At 41.7% G+C, this 26,276-nt stretch overlaps 1 protein-coding gene across 1 annotated transcript in view; it reads right to left on the bottom strand.

The window, feature by feature from the left end:
• Positions 1–26,276, bottom strand: part of OCA2 (OCA2 melanosomal transmembrane protein) — a 344,911-nt gene that overhangs the window by 153,900 nt on the left and 164,735 nt on the right. Inside the window, exons 11-14 of the mRNA XM_054016529.1 lie at positions 24,942–25,007; positions 22,864–22,920; positions 21,606–21,730; positions 9,007–9,145 (exon numbers count right to left, since the gene is read on the bottom strand). Coding sequence (XP_053872504.1) covers positions 9,007–9,145; positions 21,606–21,730; positions 22,864–22,920; positions 24,942–25,007 — 387 coding nt within the window. The remainder of the gene's footprint in view (positions 1–9,006; positions 9,146–21,605; positions 21,731–22,863; positions 22,921–24,941; positions 25,008–26,276) is intronic.

Genomic DNA, 26,276 nt, shown 5'->3' with positions numbered 1-26,276 from the left:
GATTTGCCCAGCAATCAACTGACATTCTCTGAATTTCTTAGGAAGAAGAATACTACCTCCTCTCTGAAGATATAAGCAGAAGGAAGATGGGTGTGGAGGAATTGCAGGCAACAAAACTCGATGTTAGGGTGTAATCTAAGAACATCCCAATGCTAGAGAAAAAGGGACTCCCTAAAATCTAGTAGAGATTTTCAACTGGCCTGATCAGTTCAGTGTATTCATTAATGTCATAAACTTGATCTGATGTGTGTCAGGTAAGGCCGTGGTCCAGGGTCCGCGGTGGGGCCACAAGCTGGTTTCAGGTGGTCTGCCAAGCAGGGCCGGTATTAGACTTGCTGAGGCCCAGGGCAGAAAGACAAAGCCCCACCGCATGGGGCTGAAGCCCCTGGCCCTGAGCCCTGCCACCCAGGGCTGTCGCTGAAGTCTGAGCAACTTAGCTTTGCTGGACCCCCTATGGTGGGGGAACCCGGGAAACTGCCCTGATCACTACTCCCCAACACTGGCCCTGGCTTTTATATGCAGAAAAACAGTTGTTGTGGCACAGATGGGCCATGGAGTTTTTAAATAGCATGTTGGGGGGGCCTCAGAAAGAAAAAGGCTGAGAACCCCTGAGGTAAGGTATCATTGAAAAAGTAATAACACACTGATTATTACTATTCTTGTGTGTTATATGTACGGTAAAAGCCCATGAGATCGTACAAATGTGAAGGATGTGTGGGACTAAAATGTGTTTACCAGACAAGTCCGTGGAGTGAGTAAACAGGTTTCTCCCAGACAAAGGATGAGTTGACACTTCCAGACAGGTGTCATTGGAGTCTACTGGCAATCACATGTCAAGTAGCCATTCATTTGCATTGGAGGGGACAGGAACAGATCAATTTGCATTATAGCAAACACCCGTGGAGGAAGAGAGCAGCATGGGGCTTCCTTCACCACCAGACTCCCAGTCTCCTTTCTCACAGCTTGAATGAACTTCATTTTGTGCAGTAACCTCCAGAAGAATCCGTGTAAAAAGTTCACTGGGCTATGAAAGAGAGGGGCAAAGAACCCCAAGTTATCTTTCGCCTAAGATGACAAAGGAAACTTGCGAAGAGATCCTGGCCAGAGAGAGGGGTGGTCAGTCATCTTGCTGGAAGAAGTGTGTGGTAAGAATCTTACCTGATACCTAGACAATAGCTTGTTAAAGTCGTAGCATTAGAAAACATTTTGAGTATTATTTGTTTGTAATCGTTTCAGTCTTTATCCCTTATACTTAATTTCACTTAAAACCTATGTCATTGTAATTAAATAAACTTGTTTTAATCTAAAACAACCCAGTGCTGTGTTTGAATTGAAGTGACTGTTTACTTCAGTTACACTAATAAGCTGTGCATTTTGCCTCTTTAGAGGAGCAAACAAGTTTAGTATTCCTCTGAATGTTCCAGGAAAGGGCTGGACATTGCAGGGCACACAGTTTGGGGAAAAATTGGGACTGGGGGTATATCGAGGTCGTTTCACCAGGTATAATCAAAACTAATTGAAACCAGGGAGTGACTGTGTTGCTACAGGAGGCAAACTGCTGATGTCAGAGTGCTCGATGAGGGTTGCACAGCATACAGATAGAGAGTGCATGCTTGTTGCTGAGTGTGAGCAGTCCAGGCTCCCACAGGGGAGCTGCAGCAACAGAGCACTTAGAGCACTTGGGACTACAGGGCAAGTGATAACAATCCTTCATTGGTCTGGATTTCACCTCAGAACACAACATAGGAGTAATGCATTGTTGCACTGCCCCTGGAGCAACCCAAGATGGGGATTGTGATATAGGGAGTCACAATCTCCCACTAAATCCCTCTGCTGCTCTGTGGAGGGAATATGTTGCACTAGGGGTTTACTCGCTGCAACCCAAGATGGTAGCATAGTTGCACCTATGGGTGCAAAAGGGGGTAGTTTCAAGGCTCCACCCACTCCCCATCACCTCCTCATCCCTCTGCATGGGAAGGGGATGTAGCATCCCTACGGAGCCTGTATCCTCTACCAGTCACATACCTTGCACATCACATCCCCTTTCTCCCCTGCACTTCTATGTAGCCAGGGCCATCATTCAGACCACTTACTCATCTAAATAATTATATTGGGCATACAAGTCAGTGAAAAATTATCTTCTAGCTTTTTTATTATTTATATCTCTGAACACAATTTAAATGGTTAATGTGTCTACTGCACACTGCAAAGTTTCCATGAATTTTCATAAATATTATTCTCACACAATTGGCTCAAATAGCTTTGACTTGCACAATAGAGACTAGAAATAATTTTCATCTAAGAGGTTTCAGTGTGTCAGACAAATGCTATGTGGTGCTGAAAATATCCTTAACTTGGGGCCTTACTGATTCTGTAAAATAGCCCAACTTTCCCAGATGGCGAAGGCATCCTTAAGGCTTTGTTTTAGGGTGATTACAGCTTACAGGTTCTATTGTCTGCAACTCCAAAACTGAAAGCAGATGGGCATCTGTTCTTGTATTTAAGCACAAATTTCTACAAATGTTTCTATTTCATAGTGAAATACAGGAACATGCTATTTTCCTGAAATAATATATCACTATCTTCATGTTATCTGACATGTTTCTTCTCACTGCTTATGGAGGTGTGAAATTTACTTCTTTGCACATAAAACTTTCTGAGAAAAAGTCTTCAGTTTTAAGGCAGAGAGAGAAAATTACACTTAAATATGACAATCCAGGACTTAAGCCTTGGACCAGTGCCAAAACAGCACTGCTGGCCTGGGTATTGTTTTATGGTCTAATATCTTCTGAATGACCAAGAGCAGAAATAATTGCAAGATATCACTGAAAATTTAGTTTGTTTTTTTCCTTACATAAGGAGCAACCAAATACTGTGCTTTCACTGAGAATGGCCTTTATTTTATATTTCAAGAGCAACAAGAAACAACCAAAATAAAGTCTCCATGGCCATGCCTAAGAGGCCGTGATTAAACAAGTGTCATCTAACACATTTTAACCACTAGTGTGTTCCTGTTTAATACCTTTAATGGGCCTAAAATTGACTACAACCAGCTAGTACATTTTCAAAGTTATTAACCCTGTCTACACATTTAACCCTGTCTACAAAATACATTAGCTACATGAATTACAGAAGGTAACATTCATTTTCTGTTGCTAGCGAGTCACATGATATTGGACCTAAAACACACAGTTCTGAATATCATCTTACCTTCCTCTACTTCCCTCTTTGTAACTGGTACATCCATCCTGGACTAATTTTAACAGTCACTAACTCAATAACTGCTAGTGTTCGAAGAACCCGTGCCGCCTGCCATACGGCAGCATGGAATCCCCTCTTTCTTATAGTGTTAACAATTAATCGCTACATGACCATAAATTTAGGAAAAAATATTGACTACTAAACCAGGCTTGACTTGAACTGCAAAATATAAGTTAATAACCAGAATAATCTGATTTTAAAGTCTTGGTGTCAAATATTTTTGCTGTGTCATTGAATATTAACATAAAACTACTTCAAAACCTAAAAAAAGTCTGTTGCTTGTAGCTCTGCTTCGGATCTCTCTCCCATCTAACTCAGAGAGACTGAATTCTACCCTGTTCCCATGTGCAAGAGGAGCGACAATGACTGAACAAATTTAAGTAAAGAAAATATTTAAATTAGACAATGATGAAGATCCATAGCTTCTCCTGAACGTGAGAGAAGAAATAGCTTATGACATCATGTAGCACGGCAGGCACTCACTGCTGCGGTGCCTCCTGCTGGTTGTCCGGGAATTAGCTCGGTTCTAGCCTTGGCGCGCCTCCTGCTGGCCAGTGTTTTCCCACCAGTACATGCTTTCTCCTGATCTCCACCACTTATAGCACTTCAGGCCCTACATTCCTCCCGGACCCTGGTGCCCCTTACCTTAGGGTGCTGCCCCACAGCAGTGCCCCAACACTCTGGGTCTCCCCTCCCTAGGGAACCCCAAACCCTTAAGCCCACCTCACCTCAGTGACCCACTGCCAGTCCTCATCTAGCCCCTTCCCTCAGGGGCAAACTTCAGTCTGAAGTGGCCACTCATCATCGGCAAGGGGGGTTGGACCTGCTGCCTTTCCAGCCCCAGCTGCCTCCTTAGTACCTTCCCTGGCCTTTGGCAAGGCCTCAACCTGGGGACCCACCAGGCCAAAGCTCCTCAGCTTTCCCTGCCCTTCCCCAGCCCTACTCTGCCTCAGGTACCCTGCTTGCTCTCCCAGGCAGCCTAGTCTCTGCTCCTCAAATAGAGCTAGAGTGTTCTATCACTCCCTGAGCCTGCCCTTTTATCAGGGTCAGCTGGACCCTAATTGGGTGTGGCCACACATGTGGCTGTTTACCCAACCACCTCCCTTGGCTGCTTTTAATCTCTTCCTAACGGGAGCAGGGTGACCACCCCACTACGCATCAGCACTAAGCAGCATGGCGTTCACACAATCACTCAGATTTTTCTGAGAAGAAACCACTATTGCAAAGGTGCAAATAAGGGAAAGATCCTACGTTTTATAAAGCAATTGGAAGTTTTATAGAACTATTATACAATAACTCAGCAAAAACATTCCTCTGAATTAGGTGGCCACCTTAATTTATGGTCCACTATTTTACAATCTGTATTGCTTAAAACACTTTTACAGTCTAATACAAAAACAACAAGAAGTCCGGTGCCACCGGACTTCTTGTTGTTTTTTGTAGATACAGACTAACATGGCTACCCCCTGATACTTGAGTCTAATACAAAGTATTTTCTTTTGAGCTTCAGTCATAAATGGTGCAGGTTTACAAGTAAGTTTTATTTATAGACCGCAGATGCTAACTTTATCATAACCTATAACCAATAAATAATGCATCACAGTAAATGATATCTTTTGAATCCAAAGAATGACAATTTTGTGATGACCCTACACCTATACATTTTGTATAAAGTTATGCATCGTTATGAAAGTTCTATAGTCTCAAATACTACTACAGTGATGAGTACACCATAACAGACAAACTAGATAAAAATGAACTGAGTTTTTTTAAAGTATTAAAAATGTTCTGTTTTCTAGAACTAATTTAATAATGTTATCCTATTTTTGGTCACAAAACAAGAAAGATTTGCTATATGGCCATAACAAGGGATCTCATCATATATTTAATAAATTGATAAACTCATTAGGAGATGCTGAGAATTTTTGTTGCCCAACCTTTCCTTAAGGCCTCTCTCTGTTTACTGTCTGTGTCCTCCACTCCCACATATACATAGGATCAGACCCTCTATTCCCTTGCTCCTTGTGTAGTCATTCACACCTGTGCAGAGTGAGTTCAAAATGCTACCAAATCAGAATTCTAGTGTTTTATGCCCACTTTGAAATGGCTGCACAAAGCACAAGGCAATGGATTCAGACCTAGGAAAGGGGAAATTTTTTGTGCAGGATCCTCTCCCTTCCGTTCTTTCTCACTTTAATTCTCTCTCTCCTGTTAACATCATGCATCAAAAAAGCAAGTTAGTGTGCAGCAAGCCAGCGTGTAAATCTACATCACTCCAGCGTGCCACTCACTAACTCTCTGTGTGAACCCTGCTGCTGAGCACTAACAGTTCCCTAGTGCACACTGACCTTCAGCAGTATGGAAAGCACCCGAGGGAACAATTAGGGCCCAGCAGCAGGGTCCACACGGACAGTTAGTGCAAGGCATACTCTAGTACCTTGCACTGCACCCTGCTGTGCACTAACTCTTCGTACAGATATGCCCTTACTGGCATAGCCAGGAATCTAACTCACAAGTGTCTGGCCCTATGCTTAATCTATTAAACTGCTCTGCTTCCTGCTACATCCACAAACTTTAAGCTACAAACACACGTGATCCTTGTGCAGCAAATCACTTAGACATGTAATTTTAAGAATGTGAGCAGCTCCATTGAAATCAACCGCAGTTCAGAACGAGCCTGTATTTTTACAGCCAAAGTGGCAAGGAGGATTCTGAGAGTTTCTCACTTTCATGCACCATTTGCACAAATATAAAATAAAAAGTTAGCCATAAACATCTCAGAGGTTTCCTAACCAATCTCCACATGAGAGAAAAAAGTGATGATTGCAAAGCTGTAATATTGTTACTGTTTAGACAGTATCAAAAATATGCTGGGGTACTTGTGTAAGCTCTCTGTGGATTGGACAATAGAGACATTAATCATTCCCTCAGAAGTGACTCAAAGGGAAATACAAAACTGGTAGAGGAATTTCATTGAAAATATCAAGGAGAAAAATTCAGAAGTCTCTACAGTGACAACACTCAGTCCGTGCTACTGATAACAGAGGAAGGAGGGGCTCTTTGGAAAATATAGAAATAAAATATTAATTTTAAAAGTTTCAGTAACATTACATGAAAGTGGCTTAACTTACTATGTTTTGGGTTTTTTATATTAAAATACTTATTAAAAGATAACATTTACTTGGTACAAATATAGTATGCAAGTTCTAAACTTTTTAGGCAGATTCTTGGGCTTTATCCTATGCACCTGACTCACATAATAATTGACTGCTGACTGCAGTTTTAGTAAAGACAACAAGACTAAAAAAGGGATAAGGATTACTCCCATAAGGCTTTGCGGGATTTCCCTCATTAATTTACTCTAAGTCTTAATTTCATTAATATGATATAGATTTAAAAACAATCCAAAAAGTGAAAGTATTTGAATGGTTTTTCAATATTTTTGTTTAAGCTGGAGTCATAAATGCAGAATTTGCTAAGATATCACATACAGTAGGCATTTAGAAACCTGGGTCTTTCTAAATTTATCAAAATACTATCCAAAAAAGAATACAACATTATTGTCCTTGAATTTGGTTGCTTAAATGTTTTCCTCAGTTATAATGTTAAACTTTTATAGACTTTCTGAATATTAGAGAAAATGCAGTTCATGACAGATACAAATTACTCTCATCTATAGTCGATGGCCTGAATAATTGCACATGTGTAGTTTAACGACCACAATCACCACCCAATGAATACCAGGAACATCACAGGCTCTCTGAAGTTATCTGACCAGACTGTGATTTTCTACTAATACATTTCAGATGTTTTTGAAGGTAAACTTCATCTATTAAATACTATGGCTTTGAAAGATGTTTCTCAAAATGTACATTGTTATTCCCCTTAAGAACAATCCAGTTAATTAGAACAGACCTTATTGGTATAGCAATATGGACATAATTGATAATTAAGAGCTATACACAACCAATTTAAAGTTAGAGCTTTATATAAAAATTCCCTCTCTACTCTGCAAAGTTTATTTTGACACTGTAAGCTGTATACTATGTGGTATTTCTTTATTTATGTTTGCAAAGTTATTCTGGATTTATAAGGCTTGGCCACAGTAAAGAGTATCATGTACACATTTTAAAAAAAATTTTACCAAATAAACTATGGGCTAGAGAGTGTTGGTTACTGTAGGCAGAACCACTCCATCCCAGAGGGAGCTCTGGAAGGGACAGTTCCTTTCATATTGTTTAGAATCCCTCTCTGAGCTCCCTATTGCTCTGGCCCTGTGATGATGTAGGAGTCTGCATGGGTGGGGTGGGGTGGTTGTTAATGACATTCATAGTGTCTGCATCCTGGGATATGGCTCTACACTACTCCATGGAGGGCTTGGGTACGCCAAGGGGGCTAGCCTAGAGCCATATCCCATGGATGCAGACATTATGAATGTCATTAACAACCAATCCACCCACACAGACTCCTACATCATCACAGGGCTAGAGCCAATGGGGGCCTCAGCCACTGAAGAGAACACCCTCATCCTATTGTTTCAAAACACCAAGGTCCTGAGAGAGAGAGAGAGAGAGAGAGAGTGAGTGAACTGAGGATATACCTGTCTCCCCACCTCCCAAAAGACTATAGTAATCAGAGTGAGCAGAGAGGTAATCTCTCCCCATCCAAAGAGGAAGGAGAGAGAGTTAGAAAAGAGCATGATGAAGTGGGGCTAAGGAGCTGTGACTCCCCACTTACAAAACAAATGTGGGAGGTCAAAAGGACTTCTCCTTCTCAACAAAGGGAGCTATAATGGGAGGTGTAGAAGAGCCACATGACTCTCCACTCTTCCCAAAATCTAAAAGCCTGAGAACAGGGGTTCTACACACCCTCAAAGGAAGGAAAAGGCATCTGCGTGCAACGGGAAGCTGTGAATAAAGAAGTTCCAAGATCAGATGCCTAGAGCTCCTACTGTCAGTATACCATAGATCATATTACTTTTCTCATTGACTTCACTTAGCCAGCAAAATGAAACTTATATTCTTAATACTGGAGCTTCGGGTAGGAAGTTAAAACTTCTCAAGCCATTGCACTCTGGGTAGGGGCTAGCAGCAAGCTGAGGCCTATGCTGGGAGGGGGAGGGGGATCGCCTGTTCTCTGTGTCTTCAATAAAACTACACAATAATTGACAACACCTGAGGTTTGCAATTGTGTGCCAGATCCCATACTTGACAAAGCAGTCTCATAGTTTGCATTATCCAACAGCAGAGCTGACTGAAATATAGTAAAAGCTTCTTTTGTGAAAAATTTCAAAAATTTCAAAATCACTTTTGTTCTATAGGATTTTTTTGTTTATTTGAAATTTTGGGGGGAAATCTTCACTAAAAACCCAAGCAATTTCAATTCTCCTGCTCCCCATTTTCTCACCTGCCTCTGCCCTTTTTTCCCGTCCTTCCTTTTTCCATTTTGTCCCTGAAAAGGGGGGGTGGGGTAAAAAAATACCCCCAAAATGGTGGGCGAGTTCCTTTTTGGATTACATCAAAAATGTGGAGGGGACAAAATTGTTTCTGAAATAAGGCCATCGTTCAACACATTTCTGGTTTGAAAAATTTCACCCAGCTCTACCCAATAGCACTAAAATAGCTGAAGAGAATAGGTGCATTTTGTTTCCTTCTATGGATCTCTGTGGGAAGAAAAGATCTAAACTACTGAATAAACCCACATCTGTACCTATTTTTAGGTAACACAATGGATTACAATACATACCGCCTTCCTCACTTCCTGTTTTGAAACAATAATCACATTTGGTGGATCCCCGACAGCTGTGGCAGTCCCTCCAATGTTTGTGAAGATAACTTCTGCAATCAGCACATGTCTAGGATCAAGATTAAGTACCTCACATAACCTGCGGTATACATAAGAAAATGAAATCAGCTCCTTAACCTTTGATTAAATTGCCTGTAACCTTAAATGATTTATAAAAGTTAGCACTTGTGTTGGAAACTTCAAACTGTTGAACAAAGGTTAAAACTTGGCCTTTCATAATTAATACTTATATTTTACAATATACTGCAATGGCTACTGCATTCAAAATACATATTTTAAAAACAATATTAAAAGTAGCAAATCATTAAGACAGTTGAATTACAGTTAAAGTTATATGAGCCTTTCCATTTTAACAACCCTTCACCGTGGTATATAACTTTCTAACACATGTACCTTTCAGGCTAGAATTTACCAAGTTTGGTCTCTGCCCATACTTTTTTTTTTTTTTTTTTTTTTTTTTTTTTTAAGGTTGAGCAGTAGCATTTCAACAATTTTTTAGGACAAGGCATGTAGAAAATACACTTGCCTTGCCACATTATTAAAAAAATTCATGCATTATTTTTAACTTCAGTATCAGCAGAACAGCTGATTATAGGTATTAAACAATTTGTAAAGAAATAGCCCTCAGTAAGAAGAAGTATCTCAGAACATTAGAATGAGTTTATCAAGTTATGGTCCATTAAAAATCATGCTGTGCATACACAGTACATTTTGCACAGTCTGTTCACTAAAGTTCTTTTTCAGGAAAACCCTTAAACACGTGCTTGACTTTAAGCATGTGCTAAGCCATTTCATGCTTAAAGTTAAGCATACGTCTAAGTGCATAACTGACCAGAGATGGACTTGCATGTGCTTAAATGCTTTCCTGAATCAAAGTCTTAGGCCCCAATTCAGCAAAGCACTAAAGTACAGCAACACTGCATCTGGGAGGTGTGATTCCCCGCATAGGTGGGCAGACTCATGCCAGCTCAGCTTGAGGTAGTACTCTAAAAATAACAGGGTGGACTTTGTGGCACTGGTGCCATCTCAGGCTAGCCACCCAAGTCCACCCAATCCTATGGGTCTAAGCTTGGGCAGCAAGCCTGAGCCACCACCCGTACTGCAACACCCATGCTGTTATTTTTAGCCTTGTAGCTCAAGCTGAGCTACCACAAATCTGTTCACCTGAGCTCAGAATCACACCTCCCAGATTCATTGTAGACATACCTTTGATTTCAAAGGCATTTAAGCACATGCTTACGTGATTTGTTGAATAGGGATGGACTTAAGCATGTGTTCAAAGCTGTTTGTGTTTAAGTGAATCACAGATTTTAAGACCATTATAATCATCTAGTCTGATCTCCTGCATATACAAGCACAGAATTGTGACTGTGCCCATAAGCTGCAGAATCTTTTTTAGAAAGACCTCCTATCTTGATGCAAAGACTTCAAATGACAGAGAATGGATCACATGAGATAAGTTGTTCCAATGGTGAACTAGAGGAAGAGAGGAAGGATGGGCAAGATGGTGCTAGCCTGGGACTTTGGAGACTGGGTTCAGTTCCCTGCTCTACCTCAGACTTCCCATGTGACCATCGGCAAGTGACTTAATCTCTCTGTGCCTCTGTTCTCCATCTTTAAAATGGGGATAATAGTACTTCCCTCCCTCATAAGCAATCTAAGTGCTTAAAAGAGATTGAATTACCCTTAGTGTTAAAAATTTGTACCTGGGGACACCAAAGGGCACTGTGACCAAAGTGGATGCAGGTTGCTTGAGCTCTGAAGCACCCATGGGGTATCCCAAAACATCATCCCCTAACACCTCTCTCTCCCACCCCCATCCAACCTCAAGGAATATTGTGCCTGACTACTGAAACCAACAAGATGCCCTCTAGCTCTGCATCTTCCTCTCCACATCCAAAAAGACAGAGGAAATCTGTCTCCCCGACTTGTACAAACAAAATGGTGCCTAAGCCCGAACACGGCTGCTGGCTTGTACAACAACAGGTGGCTGCAGATACTGCTGAAATTAAATCTACAGTTTCCACCCTACAGATCAATATGACTGAGATTTAGAGTGCAGGCTCTATCAGCTTGATGGGAGAAGCTGAACACAGAACTTCTGAAGTGGAAGATGATTTCAAAGAAGAACGACCAGTAATTACAGGTTCTGAAGAACTGTAATGATATCAAGACTATTAAGACCAAGCTAATTGATCTGGAAAGCCACTCACAATGATGTAAGATCAGGATTGTGGGTATCCCTGAGGTAACCGAGAAAGGTAAACCCTCTGAATTTGTCCCTAAACTGCTAAGTTGTTGGATCTGCCAGTAGAATTTTTGTTTTGATATAGAATGAGCACACCGGGCCCTCGCCCCCAAGCCAGCTCCAGAAGATTGGCCTAGAACATTGATTGTGAAGTTCTAGAAGTTAACCACTAAGGAGCTTATATTGCAGAAATCCAGATCAAAAAAGGAGATGTTATGGGGAGAACCAGCAATTAAAATACTGCTCTTTCAAGATTATGCCCATGATGTGGTTGCAGTGAGGGCAGCTGTTAACCAAGTGAAACAATTGGCTAGGCAGATGGCCTTGAAGTATATTATTAAATACCTGGCAACACTCCATATTAAGAATGGCAAGAAGATAGTATCATTCAGTTCCCCTCAAAAGGCAGAAAAATATCTCAAAAAAAATCTACAGACTCCTCTGTCACAAGAAGCGACATGTATGCCAGGATCTGATCTTATGGAATTTATGTATTGCTCGCTCAGATCTGATATGACTGTTCTAAACAAGTGGATGGATGCTAGTTGATACTGATATGTTAGTCCTCTTCTTTTTTTCTCTCTCTCTCATTGAGGTTGAAGGCTTAAAGGGTTATCATCGATTTACTTCCACTGGCCTCCGCTGCCTCCCCCAGCCTCCCATGCCCACTTCAGCTCCCCAGGCTCCACTGCCTTTCTCTCTCTCTCCATTGCCCCAGCTGATTCCCTGAGCAATTTTGCACACCCAGGCAGGCTGGTCCAGACACATACTCATGGGAAAGGCGCATCAATGTACTATCTATTATTTGATTAGTAATTATGTATATATCATTGCTTTATTAGATGGTGCTTCCTTATTGACTAATGTATCAAGGTTTTATTGGTAATATAGGTGATTACTATAGTTGTAATGTTTGGGGTCCCAGGAGCTGTGAGCATATCCAAATTTCACCTGATCCAGCCACCCCACACTGTCAAATGTATATTTTAGACTGTTTAAATAGATTCTCCTTTTTTATTGTAAGGTACTAACATGTATTTCTCTCTCCACTCTATTTTCCATTTTGTTTTTTCACTTATTTAATTCCGCTTTCTGCCCTCTTCCTGTTACCCTGCCATACTAGGAATTTCCTTCCCTTTCCTGTAGAATGTGTACTGGGAAGTGACATGTACAGTGAATATGTACTGGATTATGTAACTTTTGCAGCTTAGATAAGCAAGAACTGTATGCTTCTCAAGAGAATGTGCAATTCCTCATTTTTCACACTGTGACTTTATATTTTATCTGGTATATTTTAGCAATGATGGCTCCTATAATTAAATGTGTCTCCTGGAAGATAAAGTGTTTTAATAACCCTATTACAAGAAAAACTATATATTCAATGCTTAAAAAAAGAGAATGTTGACATTGCTACGCTCCAGAAGACACATCTGACAGAACTTGAAGCTTGTAAACAAAATAAAGATTGGGTTGGCCTTTCAATTTTTAGTTTCTTTAATTCTAAACTGAGGGGCATTGCTATACTAATAGAATATTAACATTCAACTTTTTATATAAGTGCAAGGTTTGAGAGTAAGGACAGATTTACTGTCCTCAAGGCTGAAATAGGGAATTCTATAATCATTTTAGCCAATTTCTACAGGCCAAACCAGAATAATCCCAATTTTTTTCATAAACTTTTTATAAGTATAAATGACATGGGTCACCATCCTATTATTGCTGCTGGCAGAGGTGAAAGTAAGCCAGTACAGCTTCTCCGGCGGTGATTTAAAGGGCCCGGGGCTCCCCACAGCGGCTGGAGCCCCAGGCCCTTTAAATCGCCTCCAGAGCCCTGCAGCCGCTACCCCAGCTCTAGCCTGAGCCCTGCCACCCTGGGGGAGCGGCAGCAGGGCTCCCGCAGTGATATAAAGGGCCTGGAGCTCTGCAGCGGCCGGAGTCCCAGGCCCTTTAAATCTTGAAAGGCCACGCCTCTTCCTGTTGAGGCCACACCTCTTCCCGTTGAGGCCATGCCCCACTCAGGACTCCGGCGTACTGGTAAGTCCTTTAAACTACTTTCAGCCCTGGTTGCTGGGGACATTAACAAAACTCTAGATCCAGTCCTTGTTAAATAATCTTCATCTACATACAAAAGCATGAATACTCATGAGGTACTTCATATATACATGGCTGATTTAGGCTTACAAGATGTATGTAGATTGGCCATAGGATTACTCAGGGTGTTTTTTTTTTCTGCAGTTCATTCAACATATTCAGGATTGGGCTATTTTAGTGTCACAAGACTCGATCAATTCTGTCACTGACTGTGGCATTGGTACTATTGTTATATCTGACTATGCTTCTATACATATATCTTTTAGGCCCCCAGGGTATGCACCTCCAACTAAAATGTGGAAATTACATACCTCTCTGCTGTTCGATACATCATTTGTTAACTCTATCCAGAAGGAGTTAGAACTCTTTTTTTAAAAATGCTCCCACTGCTTCATCAGCTGTTACACCTTGGGAAGCCTTTAGGCAAATGGTAATTGCTGATAGTTGGAGGGGACACAATGGCGGGGACCCCCCCTCGCCATCACAGCCACAGTCAACTTCCGTGTGACTGCCAAGATACCCTTCAGCAACACCCTCTTGACCACGGTGCCCCCACAACCACGGCACTCTGGGCAGTCACCCACCCTTAAGTCCAGCCCTGCCAGGTTCGGCCTTGGGGGAAATGGTGCCCTGGGTGAACTTGTATTTTGGAGCCCTGGCCCCTGTTGCCTCCCCCAGCCCCCCAACCCATCACCCCTGCACCCAGATGCCTCCCCTGAACCCCCAATCTCCACTGGTCCCCGCTGCCTTCCCTGTCCCCCCAATCACCCCTGGCCCCCCACTGCCTCCCCACCCACCCCCATCACTCCTGGCCCCTGCTGCCTCCCCCAGCCTCCCACACCCATTTCAGTTCCCACTGCCTCTCTCTCCATTGCCCCCAACTGATTCCCTGAGCTCTTTTGCACACCCCAAGCAGGCTAGTCCAGACACATATTCAAGCAGGTAACTGTAGCTGCCAGCAGGGAAGGAATGAGTCTCAGCAGGCTTCCCCGCACCCTCTCAGGTGGAGATCTGCACTGCCCGCCCAGTCTCACTTCCCTGCTCTGGGCACCACCTCTGCTCAGCGGGATCACTCGCTGCTGGTGCCTTTCCCAGGCATGTCCCTTCAGCCGTGCTCAGCCCGGCAGAAATCTGGGGGGCATGTGACCCTGTGTGCCCCCCACACACACACACATCGCCTGTGCTTTAAAGCCTTCATTAGAGGCTGTATCATCTCTAATGCCATCTTTAAAACAAAATGGAGAGAACACAGTTTATACTCTGGTGAAGGAAATTAAGGCCTTGGCTATAAGCTATGCTTCCTGCCTCCTCCCCAGAGAAACTCAGAATCTTCATCAATCTAAGATATGAAATCAACAAGCTTCTGTCCCAACAGGATGAGTTTGCCTTCGTCTGTCTGAAGCAAAGCTACTGGGAATCTGTTGAGAGAGATGGCAAGCTGCTGCATGCAGACTTAAGCAAAAGACTAACAGAAATAAGATTGCTGCTGTTCACAATAGTAGTAACAAATTATAAACAGTACATTCGGATATTAATAAACAATGTAAACAGTTTTATTCAAAACTATTTTTAGCTGCAGAGCAAATCAGTAAAGATGCCCTAGATAACTGTTTTATTGGATTGTCTCTGCCACCGCTCTCTGACTCGCAGAAGGAACTATTAGATGCTCCCCTAGAAATCATGCAACTGACTCAGGCTATAAAAGAAATGAAGGTTGGAAAGACTCCTGGTGCAGATCAGATCTCGACTGAAATTCACAAAAAGTTCTCTGAAACTTTAATACCTATATTTTTGAATATGTTCAATGAGGCCAAGAAAGAGCAAACTCTCCTGCCTACTCTAAGAGAAGCTGCAATTTCAGTTATTCCTAAACCTGGGAAAGACCTTGAACTATGTAGTAATTACAGGCCAATTTCTTTAATCAATTGTGACACTCAGATCGTAGCTAAAGCTCTTGCTAAGCTATTGGACAAAGTTCCCTCACACATAAATCAGGTGGGTTTCCCTCATAATAGACACAGCTCAGATAATTTGCACCAACTGATTGATATTATTGCCACTTTGAGAGATTCTGAGGAACCCTTAGCTGTCATTTCTTCAAATGCCAAAAAGGCTTTGGACCGCATAGCCTGCGATTATCTTTTGCTTATGTTAGCAAAATATGGGTTTGATAAAGAATGTATTGCTTGGATTAAGGTTTTATACTCTTACCCAACAGTTACCAATGGTATTATTTCCACCCCATTTCCATTTCAGAGAGGTATGAGCAGGGCCGGCTCTAGGTTTTTTGCCGCCCCAAGCAAAAAAATTTTTGGCTGCCCCCCACCCCAGCCCTGGGCTCCCCCTGCACCCCCTGCCACCCCACCGCTGGGCTCTCTCCCCCGCCCCACCCGCACCCCCTGCCGCCCCAACCGCTGGGCTCTCCCCCCTCCCCCACCCGCACCCCCTGCCGCCCCAACCGCTGGGCTCTCCCCCCTCCCCCACCTGCACCCCCTGCCGCCCCAAACTCTGGGCTCTCCCCCCCACCCCCCCTGCTGCCCCAGCCCTGGGCTTCCCCCCACCAGTGCTGACTCCACCCGCTTCCCCCCTCACCTCCAGCCGGTCCGGCGCTGGCAGAGTCGGGGTAAGCAGCAGGGCTCCCGGGCTGCGCCTCAGCCCAGGGTCCCTCCAGCCGGGGCTCCTGCCTCCAGGACCAACCGGGACCCAGGACGGCATAGCTGGGGGACTGCCCCGGCAGGGGGCTGAGGAGCCAGGGCAGGACAGCCCCAGAGGGAGCGGCGCCCTGGAAAGCGGGACATGGGCCCCGAATGGCAGCACCCCAGGCACCGGTCCCCACTATAGCCCCGCTGCTGCTCCTGACTGCCCTGCCGCAGTCCCTGGGTGGCTCGGACTGCTTCGCCCAGCCCCGGCTGTGGCGCTGGGAAGCAGCAGCCCTGCGACACCTGCAGGCGGCTCCATGCGCCCCGCGTGGCGGCCCCGAGCCCAAGTATCCCGCACTCGAAGCCTGCCCAGCCATAAGGTGCGGGCGCTGCTTCCCGATGCGAACTACAGCGGCCCCAGGGCACCCCCCATGAATCATAGAATCATAGAATATCAGGGTTGGAAGGGACCTCATGAGGTCATCTAGTCCAATCCCCTGCTCAAAGCAGGACCAATTCCCAACTAAATCATCCCAGCCAGGGTTTTGTCAAGCCGGGCCTTAAAAACCTCCAAGGAAGGAGACTCCACCACCTCCCTAGGTAACGCATTGCAGTGCTTCACCACCCTCCTAGTGAAATAGTGTTTCCTAATATCCAACCTAGACCTCCCCCACTGCAACTTGAGACCATTGCTCCTTGTTCTGTCATCTGCCACCACTGAGAACAGCCGAGCTCCATCCTCTTTGGAACCCCCCCTCAGGTAGTTAAAAGCAGCTATCAAATCCCCCCTCATTCTTCTCTTCTGGAGACTAAACAATCCCAGTTCCCTCAGCCTCTCCTCATAAGTCATGTGCTCCAGACCCCTAATCATTTTAAGCACTGGAATAAATTGCCTAGGGAGGTTATGCAACCTCAATCATTGGAGACTGTTAAGAGCAGGGTAGATAAACACCTGTCCGGGATGGTTTAGACAATACTTAGACCTGCCAGGAGTGCAGAGGACTGGACTAGACGACCTTTCAAGGTCCCTTCCAGTCCTACAATTCTATGATTCTATCCCTAAGATAAATATAGAACCAATTATTGCCCAAATGGCTAACATTTTGCAGAGGTGGAGTTTGTTAACCCTTAGTTTATGGGGTAAAACTAATATACGGAAAATGAATGTCCTTCCCAGAATTTTGTATGTCCTGAAAGGTCTCCCTATTTCTATTCTTTAAACTTATTTTAAGATATTCAATAATGTTTTCAGAACACTTCTTTGGGGTGTTAGCATATAGGCTTGTTTGTCAGCCTAAGACAGAATTTTGGGTTTGACTTTTTGTTACTCGGATCTTATACTAATATGAAGGACAACGATGCCGTGTGTTGCATTTCCTACCACCAGATGGGGCTTTTAGTACAATGGGAAGAGATAAGGGATGAAGCTAAAAGTGTTACAGGGTATGGTGGGAGTGTAATATATGAGCACACACTTAAAGACTGCCTCAACTCCTTATCTGAAAGCAAGGTCAGACAACCAGTTGGGAGGAGCAAGGGGAGTTTGTGGGGGGAGGTAAAACACAAAGACCAGAAAAATGCCTGCCCCTGACCGGAGCACAACCTCATTCCTTACCCCTCCCATGGGATACAAAAGGGGTGAGATGAAGACCCCGACTCACGACCCTCCAGAATCATCAGTTATAATGGGTGTGACTAGGGGCGTGCATTGCAGGTATATTTGGGCCTGCTAAGAGGAAGGAGTGGGAATGGGAATGGGAGACCAGGAATAGGGGAATGAGGAACAGCGACACAGGCAAGGTTCTGCAGTGTCAGAGCTGGGAAGGGGGACATAGGGTAAATGCTCTGTGGCATTAGAGCTGGAAACAGAACACTGGAAAGAGGGAGCTCCATCGGTGTGTGGAGCTAGAGGATTCTATTGGCGTATAGAACTGTAGTTGTGGGAGGGGAAGGGGAAAACTCTATCGTGTATAGAGATAAGCCCAACTGGTGTGAAGGACTTCGGAATATGCTTGCTTGGAACTAAAGCCCAATAAATATCGCATTGCCTGCACTTCAGACTTCCGGTCTTCTGCTTTCCATCTGCATGACAAGAGCCAGGGAAGGGGGTGAAGGGAAAGCCCTCTAATATGGGGCACAGGTAAGAAACCTACACAGGTGAACAAATTACAATTCCCCCTGTCTCTGGGAGCATTTCATTTTACCAATTTGTTATTTATTATTTAGATTACAATAGAGCCCACAAACTCCAACAATATGGACTGCAGCCTCATTTTATCTATCTAAGGTACTTCTATGGGCCTGCATTACTCTAGTATCTGTGTACTTCATAATCTTTAAAGAATTTATCCTTGACACCCCTGTGACAAAGGGAAGTGCTATTATCCCCATTTTACAGATGGGGAACTGAGGCACAGCGAGACTAAGTGATTTCCGTAAGGCAACAAAGGAAAGTTCTCGCAGAGTAGAGAATTTAACGAAGGTCTCCAGACTCACCCTAGTCCTAACCACTGGATCATCCTTCCTCTCTAGGTCCTGTACAGACACACAGAATGTTACAGTCCCTGTCCCAAAGGGTTTACAGACTAAAAAGACAAAGACTAACTACAGGTAAAGGAAAGATATGCAATACTTCCTTATCATCTGCTTTGCACCCAAATGTGGCTGTGGTGCTGGTTGCAAAGAAAATATACAGCACATGGCTGCCAACTAACACCACATGACCCAGCTTAATGCAGCCAGGAAGGAGAACAATGGAGAGAAAGCCTCCCTGAACCCTCTCTGCAGCACTCTGCCTCTGCCACAGGGTCTGAGTAACGGATACCCACTGCTAAACCCATCAGGTCAAGGAGGCAATTAAGTGGGTGGAGCCTTGGCTCCTTCTCTCCCTTCCCCCCTACCCCCCACCAAAAAAAACCCATGCTGACCAGTGGAGATGAGCCTGCGTGAAGTGGGGAAATAAGCTGTATTCTATAAATGGCTACAATAAATTCCTCCCCCTGTAAGCAAAATTGAAGCAGAGGAGAAATTGAGCTTCAGTCAAAATTCCTTCCCAGGGCTTCTCCTGAGATTGGGTGGCAGTGCAGCTACACACTGCCCTTAGACAGAACTGGGTTTATGACTCAATCTAACCCTATGTTATTAAAATGTATATTTCAGAGAGCGAAAAGAACTTCTCATATAAAAACCTAAGTTAAAACAGATGTTATCACAATGAAAATAGTGTCCATTTAAAAGCATAAAAATATTTCAACTTGGGGAACTCCTTACCTGAGGAGGTTGTGAAGGCTAGGACTATAACAGCGTTTAAAAGATAAACCATGGATAAATTCATGGAGGTTAAGTCCATTAATGGCTATTCGCCAGGATGGGTAAGGAATGGTGTCCCTAGCCTCTGTTTGTCAGAGAGTGGAGATGGATGGCAGGAGAGAGATCACTTGATCATTGCCTGTTAGGTTCACTCCCTCTGGAGCACCTGGCATTGGCCACTGTCGGTAGACAGGATACTGGGCTAGATGGACCTTTGGTCTGACCCGGTACGGCCGTTCTTATGTTCTATATTACCCATTTACACTTAATCTAAGACTCCAGAAAAAAAATGTACGGTAAAGTTACATTGTATTATTTGAGCAATAGTATGAGATTATGTAATTAAAGACTGCATTGAAATGCAGTTGCACAAGTCATTCCTTGACTTCTGAGTGCATAACTGTACAACTTTAATGATCCTTTACTATTTTTTCTTGATGGGGCATAGATAAACTTTGCAAAAAAAATGCTTACTGTAGGCTATAAAAGGAAGCTGTGAAGGATAGTTAAAATGTGTTTACCTGAACTGTAGGATTAAACAGTTATAGTTCACTTATCCGAGATTTTCAATTTCCCATATAAACAGGCAATTTCGTAGAACATTGCAAATCATAAAGTGTCTTGACATTCAAAATATGTTTTAAAATAAGTTATAGCTAAAGAAGGTTTATTGAATTATTTCTAAAAACAATTTACCACAAAATATGACAAGAACAGAACATCATATTTTATGCCTCACTGATAAAAAGTCTGAATCCTCATTGTCATGGAATCAGTAGACTTTTCTGTTAGCTTCATCTCCATGGTAATAACAGTGTAAAATAGCACTGGGAAATTATAGGTAAGGACTAAGGAGAACAACAACAGGATAAAAAGAATGACCTCTAGCATGACATTTTCAGAAATATACACATACATAATAACCTTTTATTTTTAGAATAACCATTAGAGTAGAAATTATTGTGATTTTGCTAGTTTAGAAGTACACCTGATAGCAATTCAAATAAAAGATTTTTTCATATGCTGACGTTACCCTACTTCCAGTGTTACAGAATCGTTAGTATAAAACAGAATAAATGCTACAGTAGTATTGCCTGTAAACAGTGTTTCAGAATGTAGACTTTTAGGATTTCAATCCATTACCAATTACATTTTATTTAATTCCAAATATTCTGCAACATAATTGGAGACACTTGTTTAACCATCTCATTTTTACCTACTGTTAGTGATAAAAATATTGTTTGAGTAAAAGTGATGTGATCTGTTTAAAATATAATCATACAGCAAACAAATTGAGCTTTCATTCACCAGCTGTTTCCCAGCCTATAATAAATTCCACTTGCAAAATAGACCTTTCCTGCTGTAAACTACATTTTAATGGGCCACATATCTTCATACAATTCTATACACGTAAATATGATAAGGACTGCAAGTGCTACATCACCCGATGCCATATTTAAAACCATCTTCCCCACCCCAGTTTTTTTTTTTTTTAAACTAAACTGGATTAACTGGATTTACCAGGTTGAATGTAGGTTAAATTCAGGCCAAAGCGTGATTTATAATCACATGAAGTAAATGTAATTACAAATCACATGCAGTTTCCAGAAAGCTGCTGTAACTAACGTCACTGTTTTAATAAAAAAACTATGATTAATCTAGAAATATGAAATTAATCTGGGATTGTATCCACTTCATGGAGATCAATAAGGATAGAATTCAGAGTCTTCTATTCCAAAAAGAGTTCTTCAGTACAGAATAATTGCCAGTTACTACTACTACTGCCAGTTAGCAGGGATTATAATTTCTTTAAATCATCCATTAGGAGGCAAAATTGTACATAAACATTAGTCTATACATGAAGGAATAGGGGTTTGGGGCTGTTTTTTTTTCAAAAATTCCAGTACCCCTATTTGCAAGAGCAATTTGCGCCCAGAACGAAATGGGTTCCACAATTTGCAATTACAATTCAAATGTGGGCACAACTCAGAGTATTTGCATCTGTACCCACTTAATTGCAGAGACAGTTAAATCTGTAAGTACTTGGATTTGTGCTCACAACTGATACATGAAAATAAGGAAGCTGAACTCTTTAATTACTATCTAGAGCTACAACTTTAACAGTCAGAGCATTTGGGGTTGTAAGGTCCATTCAAACTGCTGAACAAATATCTCAAATATGATTTTTGACACACACCAACTAGCAATGGTTAGCTATAAACAACTAACGCCAAAGGCATAACATAAAATACCTTATGGTTACTGGAGTAAAGAGAAGCATTGTGGTAACGTTGTCCAAAAATGCAGAAAGAATTGCAGCAATAAGACACAGAATGATAATCATGGCCCACACTCTGCCTCTAGACAGTTGGTAAGCCTAATAAAACCAAACAAATAGCAGTGGCATAAAGGCATGGAACATATCAGCTTCATTTTCAGAAATGACCAATGAACAACTTTATAAAAGATGGTGCAACAATGTTATACTAGTCACTTCTTTAGGGCCTGCCAACCAAGGATCTCAGTATGCTTTTCAAACATTAATTAATTTAGCTACGAACTACTCTAGGGAAGCAGGAAAATATCTCTGTTTTACAGATAAGGAAATAGGTACAGAAAGAGTAAGTGATTTGCTAAAGGTAACACAGGGAATCTGTGGCAGAACCAAGAAGAGAATCCAGGTTTCCTGTTTTCTCTTGCTTTAACTTCAAATCCTGCATTCCTCCTTTTATAATCATATGAAAATCTACTGCCTTGAATACAATCTAAGTAAACAAGCTTTACACAGGAAACTATGAATGGGACAACTGAGTATTGAATTTATTCTCCCAACCCATGGGCTGTGCAGCCTAAGCCACCCCACGCTACCATTCTGTTCAGATAGAATAACAGCTGAGTCTTTGATTCAACCCCTACACAAAGGTCTATGGCCGTTAATGATATATAAACATAAACCCAGTGGTCTGACCCACACCTCCTCTCTACTCTCCTCTGGACTGGACACAGACGAGTATGCATGGAGCACAGCTTTGTTGCACACAGTGGATAGGAAGTCAATGGGACTTAGGGTGACCTGATAGCAAGTGTGAAAAATTGGGACAAGAGATGGTGGGTAACAGATGCCTATGAAAGACAAAGCCCCAAATATAGTGATTGTCCCTATAAAATCGGGACATCTGGTCACCCTAATGGGACTACTCACATGCTTAAAATTATGCATGTGGTTAAGTACCCTACTGAATCAGGGTCTGTGGCCTTAACTTATAAAAATATCATTTCTTGAAATGCGTCCTCAACACTTAGCTCCTTAAAAGAATTATAAATTAACAATTACTTTGTAGTATGACAAATGTAAATTGTCCTTACATAAATGTTTTTAAATGTATGATTTAGTCTAATAGGTTTGACTAAACAGCAGTTGTATTAGTTCAAGAAATATGTAAGAGTGCTGCAGTAATATAAATACAGTACTATAAAGAATTTAAATGCAAGATGTCACAATAAACCTACCTTTACTGCACAGTAATCAAAAAATCCAGTTTCTGAAAATATGGCCACTAAAAGCATCTACAGAAAAAGAAAGAAAGAAGGATGGAATTATTCACATAAAAAAGTGAATGGTTTGGTTTGTTGCTTTAACAAGGAGTCCTGCATCTCTGCCACAATTTTGGTCCTGATTTTGGAGAGGACATCAGACGTAAATTAGGATGCCACGCGTCAGAAGTCAGATTTCTATTACTGGCATTTATGGTAAAATTTACATCTGTGCAGTAGGGTCATGGTCTTATTTAGGATGCAAGGGGTGCATAGACTTTGTGCAGGTCTCTCTACAGGTGTGAATTTCATTCCTAATTACTTGGTAGGCACCACACGTTACAAATATCTCTGCCCTTCTTGCTAATCAAAAGTGGCCATTAGTTTACAATGGTTTTCTTCAGCAGTGCTCTGTAGAGTCCAGAAGACATCAACTCCCTAAGATTATTTACATTTTTCTATATTTCAGGGAGATTTCCTGGTCCCCCGGTCTTTTTGGATGCAGGAAGTCATTACAATTCATAGATGGCAATGGATTTTGTCTATTTATGATACCATAGCATATTTCAGTCACAAAAGGGCAACACATATTAATAGGAGTAGAGGTGGGCAAATAATTGATATATTATTATAGTCTAGCCAGGTATATGCTTTTTTCCAATTGCTCATTCAGGCCCACAACAGAACACTGATTAGGACAAAGGAAATCACTTTCTCTAGTCAAGTATGTTTGAGGAAGGTTTAGTGTAAATAAAATTAACAAGTGGAATGAGAGTGATAACGCTCTCCAAAGCTAGTCTCTTTCACCAACAGAAGTTGGTCCAATTAAAGGTATTACCCATCTTGTCTTAGTGGTAACACTTGGCATGTATGCAGGCTTTTTCATTTATAGATCTCAAAGATCCTTTCAATGGGAGATGTGTTATCACTAGAGATCAGCAAAAAAATTTTTTTTTGATTAATAGTTTATTTGCCCCAAAAAGCAGTTTTGGTTGACCCAAAATTATTTGTGACTTTCTCACAAATTCACAAATGTTTTTCAGGGGCAGAAGTGGTGGCTCCTGCTGCTCTCCTTCTAACTTTTAGCCCAATGGTTATGGCTCTGAGACCAAGGTTCAAATCCTCCCAAGCTATAGGGTCATTCTCATTCTCTTTCCCTGGCCCAATGACTATTCATTGTCATTAATAATACAGAGAATAGTCACTGGGCCAGGGAAAGTGAGTGAGAATGATTCTATAGACTGGTGGTTAGAACACTTACCTATAATGAGGGAGACTCAAGTTTAAGTCCTATGTATATTTAATTATTTATAAAAAGTAGAACAGCTGAAATAAGAGATTGAGAGAGCCCCACATCTGAACATCCCATAACGCAGTGGCTAGGGTGTTCTTCTGAAATGTGGAACACCCAATTTCGAACATCCAATTTCAAAACCCTATTCACATCAGGCAGAGAGGGGAATTGAACCTGTCTCTCTAACATCCAAGGTGAGCACCCTAAACTCTGGGCTAAAGTGTATTAGGAGAACTCCTCCTCCAGCTTGTCCTTTAAAATGCTAATTTTGGGGACAAATTCATCAATATTTTTGTGCAATTTTCCTATTCATTTTGGATCAAGTCTTTTTTTTTTTTTTTCCAATTTTTCAGAGCTGCCAGCAAACCAAAAAAATGCCATGAAAAAGAGCTCTGACTGTCTTCTGACCTGAAGAAGAGTTCTGTGCAAGCTCAAAAGTTTATCTCTCGCACCAACAGAAGTTGGTCCAATAAAAGAAATGTTATTCCACCTTGACTCAGCAAACCAAAAAACCAGTTATTTATACAGTTTTAGTTATCACCCCTGTTTTATGAGGGGAAGAAACCAAGACCAACATTTTTCCAAAGTGCCTCATTTTCTCCAAGTTTTTGAGTGCCTCCAGTTTTTAAACACTCTAAAGAAGCCAAATTTTCAACATAGCAGCTCTCAGTTAAAAGGATGTTTACAAATAAAAAGAAACAGCTAGACATTGACTACAATTATTCCAGCACTTTTAGAGCAAAAGTTACATTTTATTTACCATTCCAAACAACAGCGCCAGGGTTTCATAATCAATCCACTCCACCACTTTGATCATGCTTGGTCTCTGCAAATCAAACAATACAATTATCAGTTAATCCTGTGGATCACCTAACTAGTGATTAGCTATGGAACTTCAAATTCCACTTAATTGGTGAACTATTTAAATAAGCTGTGATAGAAATTAATTAGTGTTTCTGCAATGTACCCAAAGAGGGCTCTTTTCTATTATCTCTGAAAAATGCTGACAGCCTGAACGGTTCATTATCTAGCACCTACATTTGGTTTTTAATTTGTTTGTTTCTCTTGTACAGAAATAAATGAAAACTGGTTTATAGACTGCACTTCACTTTACTTTCTGCTAACAGAATAGGACAATTCACCTTCACCTGTGGACAAATTGAAGGGAATTCAGAGAAGAGTAGTCACAAGGATATGTGCAAAGATTGAAAGAACTAGTAAGTACACATAGTTTTGCTAATGGTCAATTAAGGAGCATGGGGAAAGATAAAAATATTTGAAAGGAGTAAATACCACTGAGGGAGTGTTATCATCTATGGTGGCCCCAAGGCAGTATAACCAGTAGATATGTTTGTTTAGGCTCCATGGGAAACCTAATATGGCTGAACATGACAAAAATGTGAGGGATAAAGATATCAGTTTTCAGACAGAGCCAAGGAGCTCTGGTATACCTTACGACATTAATTTTTTTCCCAGGTGAGTGTATTGTGATCTCTTCTTGCTATTTTGAAAAAAAAACAGCTTTATGATTGTAAGGGATTTATTACAAGTTAATAAAAGCAAACTTGAAATTAAGTAAACGTCTAACTAAAACTATAAATCTTTACTAGACTATTTAAGGATTGAACAGCACAATTGTCAAATCAAAATTTCAATTGGAATTGAACTAATAAATCAACAAATTGACAATAATGGAATGGAATCAACAACTGACCAGATCATAGGATGAAAACAGTTAAGACTTAAATCATGGAGTTAATATAATACATGATCTATTTTTGTACAAACTTAAGGTGTCATAGTCTGCTTTTAAGCTCCTGAACCAGTTACCAGACTTCCTTAAAGTTGCCCCTTACTGAATGACTTCTACCTTGTCGTTCTACAGTTAACTCTTTCCTTACCTAATCTCCCTCTCTCTGATACAAAGTGAACAACAACCCATAATTTCCCTTTTGGGAGCAGATACTCTTTTATAATCCAATGGGACATGAAGCAATTAAGTTAGGATTTACTGCAGATTTAGAATAAGCACGCGCTATTTCTTTGACATATACATACACACTCTCTTGTTCATACTTTTGAAATGTTTGGAGAA

The sequence above is a fragment of the Malaclemys terrapin genome, chromosome 1, assembly GCF_027887155.1.
Source record: "Malaclemys terrapin pileata isolate rMalTer1 chromosome 1, rMalTer1.hap1, whole genome shotgun sequence".
NCBI lineage: Eukaryota > Metazoa > Chordata > Testudines > Emydidae > Malaclemys > Malaclemys terrapin.
The sequence above is the reverse complement of the archived record's forward strand: the minus strand, read 5'-3'. Positions and strand labels throughout refer to the sequence as shown.